Source organism: Cricetulus griseus, chromosome 3 (genome assembly GCF_003668045.3).
Source record: "Cricetulus griseus strain 17A/GY chromosome 3, alternate assembly CriGri-PICRH-1.0, whole genome shotgun sequence".
In the NCBI taxonomy this organism is placed as follows: Eukaryota; Metazoa; Chordata; class Mammalia; order Rodentia; family Cricetidae; genus Cricetulus; species Cricetulus griseus.
This window is the reverse complement of record NC_048596.1, coordinates 28,843,418-28,861,590: the sequence shown is the minus strand read 5'-3', so window position 1 is coordinate 28,861,590 and position 18,173 is coordinate 28,843,418. Positions and strand designations below refer to the sequence as shown.

General features: G+C 40.3%; 1 protein-coding gene across 4 annotated transcripts in view; it reads right to left on the bottom strand.

Moving 5' to 3' along the window:
- Positions 1–12,455, bottom strand: part of Atad1 (ATPase family AAA domain containing 1) — a 37,270-nt gene extending 24,815 nt beyond the window's left edge. The window contains exons 1-3 of one of the 4 annotated variants that reach the window (XM_027406393.2): positions 12,330–12,447; positions 10,125–10,216; positions 7,212–7,386 (exon numbers count right to left, since the gene is read on the bottom strand). In XM_027406393.2, the coding sequence (XP_027262194.1) occupies positions 7,212–7,373 (162 nt within the window). In that variant the 5' untranslated portion in view covers positions 7,374–7,386; positions 10,125–10,216; positions 12,330–12,447. Of the gene's footprint in view, positions 1–7,211; positions 7,387–10,124; positions 10,217–11,719; positions 11,745–11,886; positions 12,237–12,329 lie in introns of those variants that run through there. The other 3 variants (XM_027406394.2, XM_027406395.2, XM_027406396.2) reach the window with 3 other exon arrangements.
- Between the last annotated feature and the right edge of the window lie 5,718 nt (positions 12,456–18,173).

Genomic DNA, 18,173 nt, shown 5'->3' with positions numbered 1-18,173 from the left:
TTAAATATATTTAATATAGTTCATGGTTTACCATTACCTATGTATGTCTTTAACTGGTCAACAATGTTATTTCTAGAGCTAGCCTGGAACATAGGAAGAAAAGTAGGAAGGGAATGCAGGAAAACTACAGCTCTTGGCCAAGCAAATCCCATCATGTTTTCACTGTGATATCTAAAATACTATTATGGGGGCTGGAGAGATGGATTAGAGATTAAGAGCACTTGGTATTCTTCCAGAGGTCCTGTGTTCAATTTTCAGCAACCACATGGTGGCTCACAACCATCTGGTGTGCAGATATACATGGAAGCAGAATGTTGTATACATAATAAATAAAATCTTTAAAAATAATAATAATAAAATGAAGTTACTATGGGAACAGAATAATCCTAGAAGCATCAGTTAATGATGGGCTTCTCAACTGCTCTGGCTTCTGCTGAGAGCCTCAATCCACTCACCAAAAAAGAAAGGGAATGAAGAAAAAAAGCATAGAACTATGTTCCCTGATTTAATAAAGCAGTCCTTACCTTACCTTCCCCTTTAGGTCCCACTACAGTCAACTACATAAAATCTCCTCTCCAACCTAACTAGACTACTTAGTATTTCTTCTCTGGTCTTGTCATTCTTACTGCCTTATGACTTGATTCATGTTCTTTCTATTTAACCTTTTCCTTTCCTATTCTTGTGACCAACCTGTAGGGGATACCCTAACCACGCCCACTTGGGGCTGGAGACAGGTTGCCTGGCCACGGCCACTTGGGCGTGGTCAGGGTGCCGTGGGGAAGGTTTAGAGTGAGGTGGGGGAAGGCTTAAGAGTGAGGTACACGCACATGGGGTCCCTTCTACTTACCTTGCTCCCTGCCGACTGGCCAGGCTGATCTGAGTGTGTAGCATCTTCCTAAATAAACCACACTTATATCTAGACCTGACTCCGTATTGCTGTTCCATTTTACCAGCCTCTCTCATGAAGTCACACTCAATTGCCTCAATCACTGGTGACCCTTACTCTAAAAGCCAGTATGTCTTCACTGCTCATCAAGCAACTAACATGAACTGCTTACTACTTCAACTAATATTAACAGGGATGAGATTTTTTTTTTTGCTTAGTTTTTTTCTTTCTTACCTACCATGTGTACAATGAAAACATGACACTTCACATAGCAGTTATTTTAGCACAATATATATTATAAATTATATATATATATATAAATATACATATATATATATATATATATAGTTTTCAAGTAAGTCTTAATTATAATAACCCATTCATATAGTGTCTTCTACACGAGTATTTCAGGAGTTCATAGAAAAAAAAAAAAAAAAGGACAAAATCTTCATCTAAAAGCCCTGGAGCTGGAGAGATGACTGAGCAGTCAAGAATGCCACTGCTCGCCGGGCGTTGGTGGTGCACGCCTTTAATCCCAGCACTTGGGAGGCAGAGGCAGGTGGATTTCTGTGAGTTCGAGGCCAGCCTGGTCTCCAGGGCAAGTGCCAGGATAGGCTCCAAAGCCACACAGAGAAACCCTGTCTTCAAAAACAAAAAAAAAAAAAAAAAAAAAAATGCCACTGCTCATCCAGTGGACCTAAGTTAGTTCTCAGCACCCACACCATGGCTAACAACTGCCTGTTGACTCCAGTTCTAGGGAATCTGCTCACTCTTCTGACTACCACAGGCACCTATATTCATGTGATAAATAATCTTACTTGCACAAATAAAAATAAATTTAAAAATACAATGAAATGAAAAGCCCTGTTACCAAAAAATGCTAAAATGATAAAAATTTAACAAATCCTAACCTGAGAGTTAAACCAATTTCCATGATTGGAGGGGGGGGGGAAGAGGTGTGTGGGATGGGGAAAGAGTTACATTGTTACATTCAGGTACACAATGAAATTTATTTCTTTTAAATTTAATTTGGCAATATAGCAGCCCAGCATGTTGGCATACAGCTTTAATCTCAGTATTTGGGAGGAAGGAAGATATCTATGTACTCCAGGCCAGCATGGTTTACACAGTGAGTTCCAGGCCAACCAGGGCTACATGTCTCGAAAAACTTCAAACAAAACAACCCCCATATTGTACCCAGAAGAAGGTCCTCACAAAAGCTCAACTATGCTGGCTCCTTAATTTCAAACTTCAAGTATTAAAAACTGTGAGAAAAAAATTTCTGTTGTTGGCAAGCCCAAAACAAAAAAGCCCTATATTGATCAAACATATCAGTGTTAAAATAATGAAAATAACTGGGCATTGGTGGGGCACACCTTTAATCCCAGCACTAGGGAGGCAGAGGCAGGCAGATCTCTGTGAGTTCGAAGCCAGCCTGGTCTACAGAGTGAGTTCCAGGACAGGGTCCAAGAGAAACCCTGTCTTGAAAAACAAAAAGGAAAAGAAAAAAGAAATGAAAATAGGCTGACAATGCAAGCTAGACTTCTCTCCAATTATTATTATTATTTTTTTTTTTTTTTTGGTTTTTCAAGACAGGGTTTCTCTGTACTGTTTCGGAGGCTGTCCTGGAACTCACTCTGTAGACCAGGCTGGCCTTGAACTCGCTAGTTATTTTATAATCAAATTCAGGCAATAAATTTACAAATGTCCAAACTTTTTTCAGAGACATATTTACTATGATATTTATGAAACTGTGATTTTTACTTCTTACTGGTTAAGAATGATGCATAATATGCAAAAAACAGCTATTTGTTTATATCTGCTTCCCATGCCTGTCTATAGCATTTGAAAAAGCAAATGCCATCTCCTTTAAATGTTCATTAAAAGAATCAGAGTCTCCAAAGCCACAGAGAAACCCTGTCTCAAAAAAACCAAAAAAAAAAAAAAGAAAAAGAATCAGAGTCACAACTCACAAAATAAACCTAAGAAGCCAAGAATATAAGCATCTTATCCTCAATAGACTTTTAGATCTTACAGATAAACAGAAATCACCTAGTAAAGAGCTAGGTATCAACCCAGTTAATTAAAAAAAAAAAAAAATGGTGGCTGGGCAGTGGTGGTGCATACTTTTAATCCCAGCACTTGGGATACAGAGGCAGGAGGATCTCTGTGAGTTCCAGGCCAGTCTGGTCTACAGAGTGAGTTCTAGGATAGGTTCCAAAGCTACAGAGAAACTCTGTCTCGAAAATCAAAAAAGGGGGAAAAAAGAAAAGAAAGAAATGGTCATAAGAGACAGTAGCAGAAAAACAGTCAAAATTCAAATCAATTTATTACCAGTAACATTTTTTAGCTATTTCCTAAGAATTTTGGGTGGTGTACCAAGTCTAAGACTGACAACTTGTGTTTACAAATTTAAATGCCATACAAAGCATGTACATTGTTGCCAAAAATATTTATGTTTGCTCTGTTACAGATTTTCATCTAGATTATTTCTATCATGTTTCTGATAAAAATGTTCCAATAAGGATATATATTTTAAAAACCAAATGTATTTTCATCTTCAGGTAGCTTTAACCAGGCAAGTGAAAGACGTATATAATTAAAAACTTTAAGACACTGAAGAAAACAGAAAGATCTCCCATGCTCATGGGCCAGTAGGTTTAATGTAATAAAAATGGCCATCCTACCAAAGGCAATCTGCAGAGTCAATGCAATCCCCATCAAAATTCCAATACAATCCTCCACAGATATTAAAAGAACAATTTTCAGCTCCATATGAAAACACAAAAACCCAGGATAGCTAGAACTATCAATAGAACTGCTGGAGGTATCACCAACCCCAATTTCAAATTGTACTACACTGCTATAGTAATAAAAGCAGCATGGTATTGGCACAAAAACAAGACACATTAACCAATGGAATTGAACTGAAGACCCAGACATAAATCCATATACCTATGGACACCTGATTTTTGACAAAGAAACCAGAAATACACACTAGAAAAAAAGACAGCATCCTTCACAAATGGTACTGGTCAAACTTAATGTCTGAATATAGATGAATGCAAACATACTTATCACCCTGCACAAAACTCAAACTCTAAATGGATTAAATGGAGAGATGGTTCAGTGATTAAGAACATTAGCTGGTCTTCCAGAGGCCCTGAGTTCAATTCCCAGCAACCACATGGTGGCTCAAACCATCTATAATGAGATCTGGTTCCTCTTTTGGCATGCAGGCAAACATGCAGACTGAACATTGCACACATAATAAATACATATTTTTTAAAAAAGGAAAGAAAATATGGTAGGTGGTGGTGGCACACACCATTAGTCCCAGCACTCAAGAGGTAGATAGATGGTTCTCTGAGTTAGTTCATGCCGTCCTGGTTTAAAAAGTGAGTTCCAGGACATCAGAGCTGTTACAGAGAAACCCTGTCTCGAAAAACAAAAACAAACAAACAAACAAAAGAGAGAACAAGTAATCCAGTTTAAAAAGTGGGGGTACAGATCTAAGCAGAATTCTCAAAAGAGGAAACTCAAATGGCTGAGAAACACTTAAAAGTTCAACACCCTTAGCCATGAAGGAAATGTAAACCAAAATTACTAAGATCAATAAAACAAGGGAAAACTTATACTGGTGACAATATGGAATAAAGGGAACGCTCATTCATTGCTGGTGGGAGTAGAAACTTACACAGCCACTGTGGGAATAAGTAAGATAGTTCCTTCAGGAAAAGCAGAATCAATCTATCTCAAGAGCCAGTTATGCCACTCTTAGGCATATACTCAAAGGATATTCCATCCTCCCACAAGGACAGGTGCTCAACCATGTTCACTGATGATCTATTCATTTTTTTGTAAGATTTATATACAGTGTTCTATCTGCCATGCAAGCCAGAAAAGGGCGCCAGATCACATTATGGATAGTGGTTACTGAGAAATCAGGATCTCTGGAAGAGCAGCCGCTCTTAACCGCTGAGCTATCTCTCCAACCCACCTGCTCTATTCATAATAGCCAGAAATTGGAAACAACTTAGATATCCCTCAAAAGAAGAATAAGTAAAATGTGGTACATTTTCACAATGGAGTTATTACTCAGCCATTTAAAAAGCGAAGGAAGGAAGGAGGGAAGAAAAGAAGGAACGAAAAGAAATCATGCAATTTGCAGGCAAATAGATGAAGCTTAAAAAAAAAAAATCATCCTGAGTAAAGTATTCCCGACCCACAAAGACAAATATGATAATATATTCACTTATATGTGGATATTAGCTGTTAAGTCAATGATAAACATGCTACAATCCATAGACCCACAGCTAGGTATTAAGTACTGGTGAAACAAGATAGATCTCCCTAAAAAGGGGAAATATCAACTAGATAGTGATGGATAGATTTGGAGTATGGGGGCTGGGAGGATCAAGAGAAGATGGAAAAGGGAGGAAATACAGGGAGAAGCACCTAAAATTAATAGCCATTGAGAGATAGTATTAAAACCTAGCACAGCAGAAACTTACTAAAATATATGCACATATGAAGGTGATCTAAATAAAATTGCCAAATAATGGGGGAAACAAAGCCCCAATTAAACATCATGTTACAAATTAAGCTTCCAATACCAGGATTTGATTACATCTAATGGAATAGTTAGTCAAAGGGGCCCCATGGGAATCCCTAAACAATCCATGCTGTTGCCAAGACTATAGGTTGTTCCCACAAACTGACAGAAAGGCTCCATTGCTGAAGATAACACTTACATGACTCACTGAACATGGAGATTAAGCTGGTGACTACATTCTAGTATCTCTGGTACAGAAGGTACTAAGCATGCTACCAAATGAGGAACATAAACCCCAACCCAGCCACAAACCCTGATCTACAATGGTATCCTGTGTGCAAGCTATGCTGGGCCCTAAAGCTATGGCAATGGCAGTACAAAGCTTATGGGAGTAACTAACATACAGCTGATTTGACTTAAGGCCCATTCCCCAAGATGGAACCCATACCCAACATTGCTTGGGGCTTGGGTGACCAAGAACATGACACTAGACAGCCCAGGGACCAAGGGTAAATATAAATACTACTGTTCTTAACAAACAAACAAAACCACCTAGCAATAAAATGACTCCTAACAAGCTGCTTTCCTCCTACAGCAGATGGGAACAAATACAGAGACCCACAGCCAGACAGTATGCAGAGTGAGAGACCTTGGAACACTCAGCCCTAATGGGATAGCTCCATAAAATCCATCTCCTCAGGGTACAAGGAATGCTGTGGAAGAGAAGACAGAAAGCACTTAAGAGCCAGAGGGGATGGAAGATACCAAGACAACAAGCCCTCTAAATGCTGTGACCCTTTAATACAGTACCTCAGGTGGTGGTGACCCTTAACCATAAAATTATTTTGTTGCTACTTTACAACTGCAATTTTGCTATTGTTATGAATTGTAATGTAAATATATGATATGCAGGATGTCTGATATGTGACCGTGCAACCCCACAGATAGAGAAGCACAGATTGCTAACTGCTGCTCTAAAACAACTCCATCACAACTCATATGAACTCAGAGACTGAGGCCTGCACAGGTCTGCACCAAGTTCTCTGCATATATATTATTATGGCTTCGAGTTTAGTGTTTTTAGGGATTCCTGAGTATATGAGCAAGTGGGTCTCTGATTCTTGTGTCTTCTCTTGGGCTCTTTTCCTTCTGTTTGTTTTGTCCAGTTAATTTTTGTGTTATTTTATTTTATTATTATCTCTTAGAATCCCGTTTGTTTTCTTTTTTTAATAATTTAAATTTATTTTATGTGCATTGGTGTGAAGGTGTCAGATCCCCTAGAACTGGAGCTACAGAGAGTTGTGAGCTACCACATGGGTGCTGGGAATGGAACCCCGGTCCTCTGGAAGAGCAGCCAGTGCTCTTAACCGCTGAGCCATCTCTCCAGCCCACCATGCAGCCTGTTTGTTTTCTAATGAGACAGAAAGGGATCGAATCAGATAGGAGAGGAGGTGGGTAGGAATTGGGAGAAGTAGAGAGGAAAACTGCAATCAGGATATATTATGTGAAAAAAATCTATTTTCAATAAAAGAAGAAAAAACAAAGCAGTGCAGACAAGAAAAAAACAACAAGAACAACAAAAAAGAACCTATATTTCCATTAATCATTTTTCTTCTGATGTTTGTTTACAGAGTAAAAAAGACTTTTAGGGTTAATACTGAAAAGATGGATCAATGAATTTTTACATGAGTTTTGTATTTATAATCTTAGCTTGGATAAAAAAATATCTGCTGGCATAGGAGACATGACCTTTATACCCTGCAATCGTACCTGTTTCTGAGCTTCTACTTTCTGCTTTCTGGTTGGATCAATTGCATCTACCATCCATTTGATAGTGAAATATGTTACTGCACCAAATATTGTTAAACGGAAAATTAAACCAACAACTTCGTTCCGACTCAATGGACGAGAAAAAGCTTCAGCATGTACCATCTTGACTGTTAACCTTAAAAAAGAGAGAGAGAAAAGTCACTAGGAAATACCAGTACTTGTTAAAATCGGGAGAGAAAGTAGATAAAGAAACTTCTGGTCAAAATAAAACATTGCTTATTGTTTAAGCATCTCATTTGAAGGAGAACCATCTTTTTTTGTTTTTTGAGACAGGGTTTCTCTGTGTAGCTCTGGCTGTCCTGGAACTCACTCTGTAGACCAGGCTGTCCTCCCAAATGCTGGGATTACCACTGCCCCACTGAGATTTTTAAATGTTAAGTAAACAAACACATTAAAGCTTCCCTTAGAAACTGAAGATTAGAATCAGGTTTAGTTGTAAGAAGAATACTATTATGTATAACAAATAACCAACTCATTTGTTTTTGAGACTGAAATCTAACTAAAAACTCACTCCTTTGTCTCGCATACTTATGCTTCAGGTTTTTAAAAACAGCTCAAATTTAAGTATGCAATTTTTTTTTTTACTTTGTTTTTGTTTGTAGGTTTGGAGACTGTCCTGGAACTCTCTTTGAAGACCAATCTGGCCTCTGCCTCCCGAGTGCTGGGATTAAAGGCTGTTTTTGTTTTTTTGTTTCATGAGATAAGCGGTTTCTCAGTATAGCCTCAGTTGTCTTAGAACTAGCTCTGTAGACCAGGATGGCCTTAAACTCTTATCACAGATAGAAATATGCAGTTTCTTAATTGATAAGTAACATTAAATTCTTTGAACCATCCTTTGCTTCCAACAACAAAGTAAATATGAAGGAAGAGAACTTTCAAAAATTTCAAACCAAGAAAATTACAATTTGGAGGTCTGGGGGTTTAGCCTAGCAAGTGCAAGATCCTAAATTTCGTCATTAGCTTACACTATTTGCTGGGGGGGGGTGGGGGTGAGATCACAAACTGTGGTGGATAATTGTACACTGTGAAGATGTACTGCTGTAATTGGTGTATTAAAAAGCTGAACAGCCAATAGCTAGGCAGGAGAGACAAACGAGATGGTGGGGGGACTGGAGGGAAGAGAAAGCAGAGGGAATCTGACATACAGAATTAAGGAGAAGTAAAAAGCAACATTACAGAATGTAGATTAGTAGAAACAGGTTAATTTAAGTTGTAAGAACTAGTAAGACAAGCCTAAGCTAAAAGCTGAACTTTCATAAGTCTCCATGTAGTTACTTGTGAGCTGGTGGGACAAGAAAGTGACTACAGCAAACTATACATCTGGCAAGTGATTAATATTTAGAATATATAAAGCATTTAAAAACTTAAAAACACACATGTAACACATAATCACTAAGTGATAGTCTAATGAGTTGAACAGACAGTTATCAAAGGAATGAATACAAATGAACAATAAATACTTAAGAGTGTTCAACCACTTTTAGCCACCAGGGAAATGCAAATTAAAATTGCCTTGACATTCCATCAGGCCTCAGTCAGAATGGCTACGATTAATAAAACAAAAAGCAAATGCTAGTGAGGATGTGAGGAGGCAGGAATCTTAGCTATACAATACTAGTGGGTATAAGAGTTGCTGCAACCACTACAGAGATCAGTATGAAGACTGACTATACCACATGCCCAAAGAATTGTAAGCATGCCAGGAGTTACTTGCACAATATTGCTTTTTGCTAAACTACTCACAATAGACAAGATATACAACTAGCTTCAATGTTCATCAACAGATAAATGGAAAGAAAGTGTGGTACATAATGGGGTATTAGTAAGCTAGAAAGAAGAAATTATCACATTTTTAGGAAAGTTAATGAAAACTGGAGATCATTATGGTAAGTAAATAAGCAGGATCAGAAAGACTAATACTGCATGTTCTCCTAGAAATCTAAATTTAAATTTTGGGCCAGTGGTAATAATGGTGAGTTCCAGAACAGCCAGAGCTGTCTCAGAAAAGAAGAAAACACACACACTCACACACACACACACACACACACACACACACACACACACACACACACAAATAACTTTAAATTTAGAAATAGCCACATGCATAAATATAGGGAATGAAAGCACAAAGGGGACAATGGGAGTAAAGGAAAAGGTCTAAAGCATCAGTTTCAACCTATGGGTCGAGACCTTTTTAGGGGCCACATAGCAGACATCCTGCATATCAGATACACATTACAACTCATAACAGTAGCAAAATCAGCTATGAAGTAGCAACCAAGTAATTTTATGATGGGGGGGTCACCACAACAAGAACTGTATTAAAGGGTCACAGTACTAGGAAGGTTGAGAACCACTACTCTAAAGGGAAGGGTGACAGGCAACAGGAAAGGATAACTTAACTGCAAGTGACAGGAAAACAAGAGGAGGAGCTGGACATGGCTCACACACGTATTCCCTGTACTTGTAAGGCTGAGACGCATTGCCATGAGTAAGAGACTGTCTGGAGTACACAATGAGTTGTAGGACAGCCTGGGCTCAACAAACAATGTGTTACATGAGAAGACCCATCACAGCCAGGCATCTGGGAGACAAAGACATGTCAATCTGTGTGAGTCTGAGGCCAACCTGGTCTACAAAACAAGTTCCAGGACGGCCAGAGCTGTTTCAGAGAAACCCTTGTCTTGAAGAAAAAGGAAAAAAAAAAAAAAAAGACATTATTACTAACAAAAGAATACAACCACGAACAGAGGAAAGGGAGTTGATGAGACTACTTTTAAATATGGTACATCTCTGAGCAACTACAACAATCAGGTTTACAACAGGAATTCACTCCAGTGTCAAAGGCAGTACCTTCACAAAATAAGCTTAGCAGGAAGCATGTGACTATCACATTTTAGGATAGGATATCAGTGTCCAACAGTGTCATTAAGCCTTGGCAAGTGCTGGGGGAAGGGGAGAAGAAAAAAAAAATACATATTAACTCATGTATAAGTAAATAAACCAGATCTAGACTGCTCAGTGGTAGGTGCCAAGTAGGTATTGCAAAGACTAATATTCATGTTTCTTCTAGCTCTAACACTTTTCTTACTACTGCTAAGCTAAAATGCTTCTCATTGGCTTTCTCTGGACTAGCTCTAGTATTTGTTTATAGCTGTAGAGAAAACCTCCCAATTCTTTCAGTCATCCAACAGCAATGTCAGATTTCTAAAGCATTTCCAACTCAGTGTTCACACTTCTCTATTAGGTGCCATTCCTATCACAATAATTATTTAAACAAGTAACTGAAAGCCCTCATTTTGGATAAAGAAACTTAGGTTTAGGATGCTAACTAGTTCATTCAATAAGAACTTACCAAACATCTACAAAAAAGTGGCCCCTATATTTGATATGTAACAATGGCTAATATATAATTACTCAAAAATTACTGTCCAATTATATTAATTACTAAAGAAAAATGGAACTGTCACCAAATTATAACTGCCTCATGTAGCAAAATCACAGTACGGATTAGTATTCATAGTATTATCCATTAGTAGGGATTTCAAAACTAGGATACTTGACAGTCAACTTCTCAAAGGGCATGGAAATTTTACTTCTTTTGTCTTTATCCCAATAAAGCTGCAAACACAGTTGATAATAATCCAGTAAGGGAGATAAAGGCCTTGTTAACTTAATCTGTGAAAAGTCACAACATTCCAATAAAGTTTTTGTTTTTTTAAAAGTCTTGGTCAGAGCTGGGTACAGTGGCAAAAGCCTGGGAATCTCATCACTCAAGAGACTACAAGGAAGATTTAAGGTTCAAGGCTAACCTGGGCTGCAAAGGGTTTAAGATTAACCTAAATTACACAAAACATCCCTGCCTCCAAAAAAAAAAAAAAAAGTTTAGGTTGGTGTGTTAAAATTGCCATCTACTGGGTAGTCACTGAATTACAAAGGTAAATCAGGGCTATGGGCTGTTTCCAAAGGGCAGTTCCTTAAAGTCATCAAGACAGTGCCAAGAGACAATTCTTCCTATTCCAGTATTAACGGTGATTCAAGGCAGATTTAAGAGTACTGCATGTCCACCTTCCTAAGTGACTTCAAAATCCTGAAACGAAACTGAAACGTCCTGATTGCAGACAGTACACGGAAATATTTTTATACAGTCTCCATAGATGAGACACACACCATTCTATCATTCACAAAGCATTAATATCTTTGCAAAATAAGACTATTACAGTTCCTTATCATTACGAAAGTGTACGATAAAAGCAGCCAACAGAGAGAATGTATTTAAATTTTGCATAAACATTAATTTTGGCAAAAAAAAAATACACATTGCTGCATACAACCACAAAACCGATATGATTCATTATTATCTTTAGACAAATACCATTTTAAATCGTTTCATTTTAAGCTCTAGTTTCAGTGTGGATACCGTTATCTTTGAGTAACTTATTACTAACGTTTATTAGACTGCAGTATTTTCTTCCTAAGTCACTGCGGTATTCTACGTAGGGTCTTTCAACTAACTCAAAAGTCCTGGTCCTGTCTCTATCGAGGCCCTACAGACGCAGCCTGTGTGACAATGAACGCCTGCCAGGTTCTGCGCAGAGGACAGGTCATGACTAACTTAACATTAGCATCTTCTGGGAGAGCATGGCCAGTCCTGAAGAAACACCCGCTCCGCCTTTGCACAAAGAGGGAGGAGCGCGGCCGGCACGAGCGGGCAGGTTCCTTCCAGCCGCCTTCCCACGAGCCTGGTCCCGAGGTCGCCCAGAGCGCCCAATCCTCCAGTGACCACCAGGCCGCCTACGGAGATGTCCTTGCGTGCGGCCCCAGTCTCCCGCCAGCGCCGAGACCTGAGGGCTCGCGCCGGGCCGGGCGCCAAGGCGAGGCCCCGGACGCCCTTGGAGGTTAATCCTCTGGATCGGCAGGGCCGGGCCGGCGCTCACGTGTGACGGGTGAGGGGCAGGTGACTGTCCGGCTGGGCTCCCCAGGTGAGCGCCAGGCCCTCGGGGACCCGGAGGGATGGGGGACGCACCTGGCCCGGCCCCGCGGGAACCCGCTACTCACCAGGGGCAGGACCAGAGGCGATAGGAGCCCTAGCCGGCCTCGCACAGGAAAGAAATGCCGCCTGGGAGAGAACGCTTCCGGCCGGAGCCCCGCCCCGCATGCACACGGAGCATGCGCGATTCATGCCGAGCGCTGCAGTTCAAGCTTCAGGCGTGGAGACGCAGCGCCGGGCGATCTGCTTTTCCCGTCTACTTACACCTAATGCCTGTTGTGCCCATGCGTTCAGAAAGGTGGATAGGATGTACTTGACGCTCCCCAAAGGCTCCGAGTTGAGCTTCGGAGACTCAGAAACTGAATTGGGGAAGGCGCTTGACACACGAAAGCCCTGCGCTGCTGTGGAGCTGTGTGCGCCGGAGCCTTTTGCAGAAGGCAAAGAAAGAGACGTTTCCCTGGTTTGATAAACTTCCACTACCCTCTGCAAGTCCCCATTGCTGCTGCGCAGACGCGCATGGCCTCGCCACCTGCCTTTCGGTTTCTAGGGTGAGCTCACCCACCTCCCCGATCTCTGTACTGAAACCTGGAGGTGGCGCCTGAGAATCCGCTGAACGCATGAGCAGCCAGGCGGACCAGGCAGGTCTGGCAGTTGGGTCAGAATAGGGCATCTGGTGACAGGTTTTGCATGTTGATGACTTTTCTTTTACCCCCTTCCTCTTGCAAAGTGAGGGACATGACACCAAGGCCCCAAAGAACCATATCTGAAAACCAACCCCTTCTGACTGCATATACTGCCAAGGAATGAAAAATAGTAGACACTGCCCTAAATAAAAGGAAGGAAAAAAAAAAAAAAAAAAGAACATCACTTCAGACAAAGGCAGTGGGACTATGAAGGAATAAGACAGACTTCCTAAAACATTATATTCCTGGAGGAGGCAGGTTGTGTCGCTCTGTTTAAAGGATTATCTTTTATGGTGGCTAAGGAATTCTGCAGTCAAGCTGGGCTTGGTGTCCCATGCCTGTTTTTCCAGCATTGGGTGTCTAAGGAAGGAGACTGTCTCCATGTGCAGAAATTTGTTCAATTAGCAAACGGTCTTGTCAATAGCTGTGGGGAGACAGCCCAGCAGTGCTGTCGAGCCTGAGAAGTTACTTGTTAAAGAACTATACTGGGAGCAGGGCGGTAATGGCACACACCTTTAATCCCAGCACTAGGGAGTCAGAGGCAGGAGAATCTCTGAGTTCGAGGCCAGCCTGGTCTAAAGAGAGTTCGTTCCAGGGCGGCCAGGACTATATAAAGAAACCCTGGGGCTGGAGAGATGGCTCAGAGGATAAGAGCACTGACTGCTCTTCCAGAGGTCCAGAGTTCAATTCCCAGCAACCACATGGTGGCTCACAACCATCAGTAATGAGATCTGGTGCCCTCTTCTGGTGTGCAGATATACATGGAAGCAGAATGTTGTATACATAATAAATAAATAAATAAATAAATAAATAAAATCTTAAAAAAAAAAAAGAAGAAAGAAAGAAACCCTGTCTGGGAGGGGAGGGGGCTGCATTGGGTTCTCTAGGAGAACAGAATAGAGGTGATGCATAGATATCAAAAGGCGGTTGTTCTTATTTTTTGTTTGGGTGCTTGTTTGTTTGTTTTAGATTGATTGACACAATACAGTCTGAATGGCCCAACCATGGCTGTCCTGATAGCTGCGCATTCCTTGAGGCTAGATTCCTCAGCAGTCCCAACCTGACAGCAAAAGCTTTAAGGGTCCCTGGAGAGCTACCACTAGTCTTTAGTCCACTTCAAGGATCTGGATCTGCTATCAGTGAAAGATGGCAGCGGCAGAAGCAGAGCAGATGAGCTCACATCCACATGCAAAGGCAAGCAAGCCGAAAGCAAATCCCCAGGACTTCCTTATATTTGAGCCAACATCTGGACTTCCCGCACAGAGATGAGTCTATCAATTAACCTAGTCGAGAGAATCTCTCACATGTGTGCCCAGTGGTTTGTCTCCGGTGATTCTAGATTCTTGCCAAGTTGACAGTATTAACTATCACTATCATGGATACCGCCCCTCAAATAAAGTCAGATCCTTGACTACATACACAACAACAGCGAAGAGTAAGGCAATGATAGTGGGTTGTTAAGTAGAAATATGAGATAATGCTTCCAGTTTAAGCATGGGGAGAGATGGGGGCTCATATGACGGTATACGTCATCAAAATATATGTTGCTGCTTATTTCCTTTTCCTGTGTCTGCTGGACCTGATAATGTTGTCATTTAACAAATCATAAGGAATTGTCTTGCATTGGGGGCCTTAAGACATCAAATCACGGGCTTTTTTACAAATCACACATGCTCCTCCCCAGAAGTCCAAAATTCAACTAGGTCTTGCAGAATAGAATAGAGTGAATATACAATGTTTTTATCACTGGATATCTCTATTTAATCTATGGCAATACAAAATACAGTATCTGGTCTACAATAGGTGTGCAATAGACAATTAATACATAGTATTAATCAAGGAGGTTCTGGGCTTTCTTTTTATTTTATTTTTATGTGTGTATGCAGGCATGTGTACATTTGTATGCATTTATGTGTGAAGGCCAGAGGTTAGTAGTGGGTGTCTTCTATTCCACTCTACCTTTTTTGTGTTTTTGTTGTTGTTGTTGTTTTGGTTTGGTTTGGTTTTTCGAGACAAGGTTTCTCTGTGTATCTTTAGAGCCTATCCTGGCACTCGCTCTGGAGACCAGGCTGGCCTCGAACTCACAGAGATCTGCCTGCCTCTGCCTCCCGAGTGCTGGGATTAAAGGCATGCGCCACCAACTCTCGGCCCCTTTTTTGATTTTTTGAGATAGGGTCTCTTACTGTACCTAGAACCTGGAGTTCATTAGGCTAGCTGGCCAGAAATTCTTATGAATCCTTCTGACTGTACTTCTCCAGCATTAGAATTAAAGGCATAGACCACTATGCCTGACTTTTTTCTAAAATAGTTTTACTTTTTGAATTAAAATGTAACCACATCATTTCCCCTTCCCTATCCTCCCTCCAGCTTCGCCAACGGCTTTCTGCCGTGGCCTCTTTTTCTTCAACTGTTGATGTTTGATGTGTGTATACAACCCGCTCAGTTTATACCATGTTACCTGCACATATATTTCAGGGCTGACACTTGGAGAAAGCTGTTTCTCCCTCTCTCAGCACTCCTTAGTTGTCTGTAGTCTTTGTCTAGGATTGGGGCCCTGTGAGCTATTGTCATAATCCTTGTTCTGGTCTTGTTCAGGCAGCCATGTTGTTGAGAACGCATGGATGTAGCATCCCTGTCATTTCCAGGGAACAAAAAATCTCACAGCACAGATCCTGTTCCTCTGGCCCTTACAAAATCCTTCTGTCCTTTCTTCCTCAGTATTCCCTGACTGTTAGGTCCAGAAGTTATCTTGTACATGTATCAGTTGGGGTCAGGTACCACATAATTACTTGTTCTCTGCATTTTGATGGGTTGTAGTTTTCTGAAATGGTCTCCATCTGTTGCAAAGAGAATTTTCTTTGGTGAGGGTGGGGATTACGCTTATGTGTGGGTGTAAGGATTAATGTTTAGAATGAAGTTAGGAATTACGATGGTTTAGTAAAGGGGTTGTAGGCTCTCTTCCAAGATCCCTGATCTCACTAGCCCTGGATAATTTGCTAGGTTTCCAGTACCAGGCATGATTTCCTTCTTGTTGATAGGGGCCTTAAGGCCAACTAGACTTGTTTGGTTGCCACCAAGATATGAATGCCACTACTGTGTGTACCCTTAGGATGATCATGCCATGCTGGTAATTTTTGTAGTTCATAGGCATCATAGCTGGGTGGGACTATTGTTTGTTTCTCTCCCTTGGAAGTTTGCATAACACTTTCTGGTATCATGAAAGCAAGTTCTCAGGGAAGAGACTTCCAGTTCAATTCCAGCCTGGATCCTCTGGGTGTCTGGAGTGCATAGTATCTTCAGCAGTAGGGATTTACTCTTCAACCTCTAGGAGGCAACAAAGGGTAACAAAACATCCTATAATGTTTTGGGAGTCTGGAGGCCTTTTATGCCTGGTATTTGGGTTTTTGTTGGATATCCTATGGGTTTGGGTGAAGGAATTTTTTTATTTAAATTTTGTATGTATGTGTGTATGTATGTATGTATGTATGTATGTATGTATGTATAGATAGACTTATATGTATTAAATATAATTTTAGATTAAAAAATAGATGATTCTGTGTGGCTCTTTTAGATATGCTTGCTGTTATTTTATCTTCTTCCCTCTCTTTCTGTATTGGCCTCCATCCCTGACTAAAGCCCAACTCCCCCATGGTTCTTTTTACTTCACTGGTTTCTGCAGTTACCTCAGGTTATACTCACATCTGAAAATTTGTAGTTAGGAGCCACACATGAGGAGACCATCAGACATTTAACTGATGCTGGGTTACTTCGTTCAATATGATCTTTTCTAATTCCATCCATTTACCTGCAGATTTTCTTTTTCTTAAGGCTGAATAGTATTTGGTATCATGTTTGTACCACATTTTTTTTATCCATACATCAGTTGAAGGCCATTTAGGTTGTTTCCATTTCCCAGCTATTGTGATGAACATAGTTGAGCAAGTGTCTGTGGGATAGGATGCCAAGACTGTTGGGTGTATGCCAGGAAGTGATTGTAAATTGATCATATGGTAGATTTATTTTTAACTTTTCGAGGATTCTCCACATTGGTTTCCAGAATGGCTGAACCAGTTTGCAATATCACTAATAGTAAATGAGGGTTCCCTTTTCCTCATATCCTCTCTACAATTTGTTGTTAATTCTTTTATTGATCTTTATCCAGTCAGAATGTTAAAGATCAATAAAAGAATTGATGAAATCCCAAGGTTGTTTTGGCTTTCATCTTCCTAATTGCTAGATGTGATGGACAATTTGAAATATTTCTTAGCTACTTTTCTTCTTTCTTTTTTGAGAATTCTCTGTTTAGTTCTCAAGCCTAATATATTTTTGTTTTGTTTTGTTTTTCAATACATTGTTTCTCTGTGGCTTTGGAAGCTGTCCTGGAACTAGTTCTTGTAGACCAGGCTGGTCTAAACTCACAGAGATCTGCCTGCCTCTGTCTCCCGAGTCTGGGATCAAAGGAGTGTGCCACTATTTTTTTAAATGAGTCACTTGACTTTTGTTTGTTTGTTTGTTTGTTTTCAAGACAGGGTTTCTTTCTTTTTTAAAGATTTTTTTTGTTACATATAGTGTTTTACCTGTACGTTTGCCTGCTCACCAGAAGAGGGCACCAGATCTTATTTTTTAGATGGTTGTGAGCCACCATGTGATTGCGGGAATCGAATTCATGACCTCTGGAAGAGCAACCAATGCTCTTAACCTCTGAGTCATCTCTCCAGCCCCCTCAAGACAGGGTTTCTATGTGTAGCCCTGGCTGTCCTGAAACACTCTGTAGACCAGGCTGGCCTCAAACTCAGAGATCCACCTGCCTCTGCCTCCCAAGTGCTGGGATTAAAGGCATGTATCCCAGAAATTGTGTTGTATTTTCTTTTACATTGATTTCCAGGAAGATTTTTATTTCTTACTTCATTTCTTCTTTGGCCCATTCGTCATTCAGAATTGTTTAATCTCCATGAGTTTGTGAACTTACTAGAAACTTATTTGCTGTTGATTTTAAGTTTTATTGCATTGTTGTCCATTATACTTATATGAAGTTATTGACATCTTTCTGAATCTGAAAGATTTGGGTTGTATCCCAAGATATAGTCTGTTTTAGAGTGGCTTCTATGGGCTCTATGGGCTGCAGAGTAGATTATATTTTTCTTGGTGTTTAGGGGAAATATTTTGTAGATAACTGTTAAGTCTATTTGATATACGATATAATTTAATTCTGATGTTTCTATTTTTTGT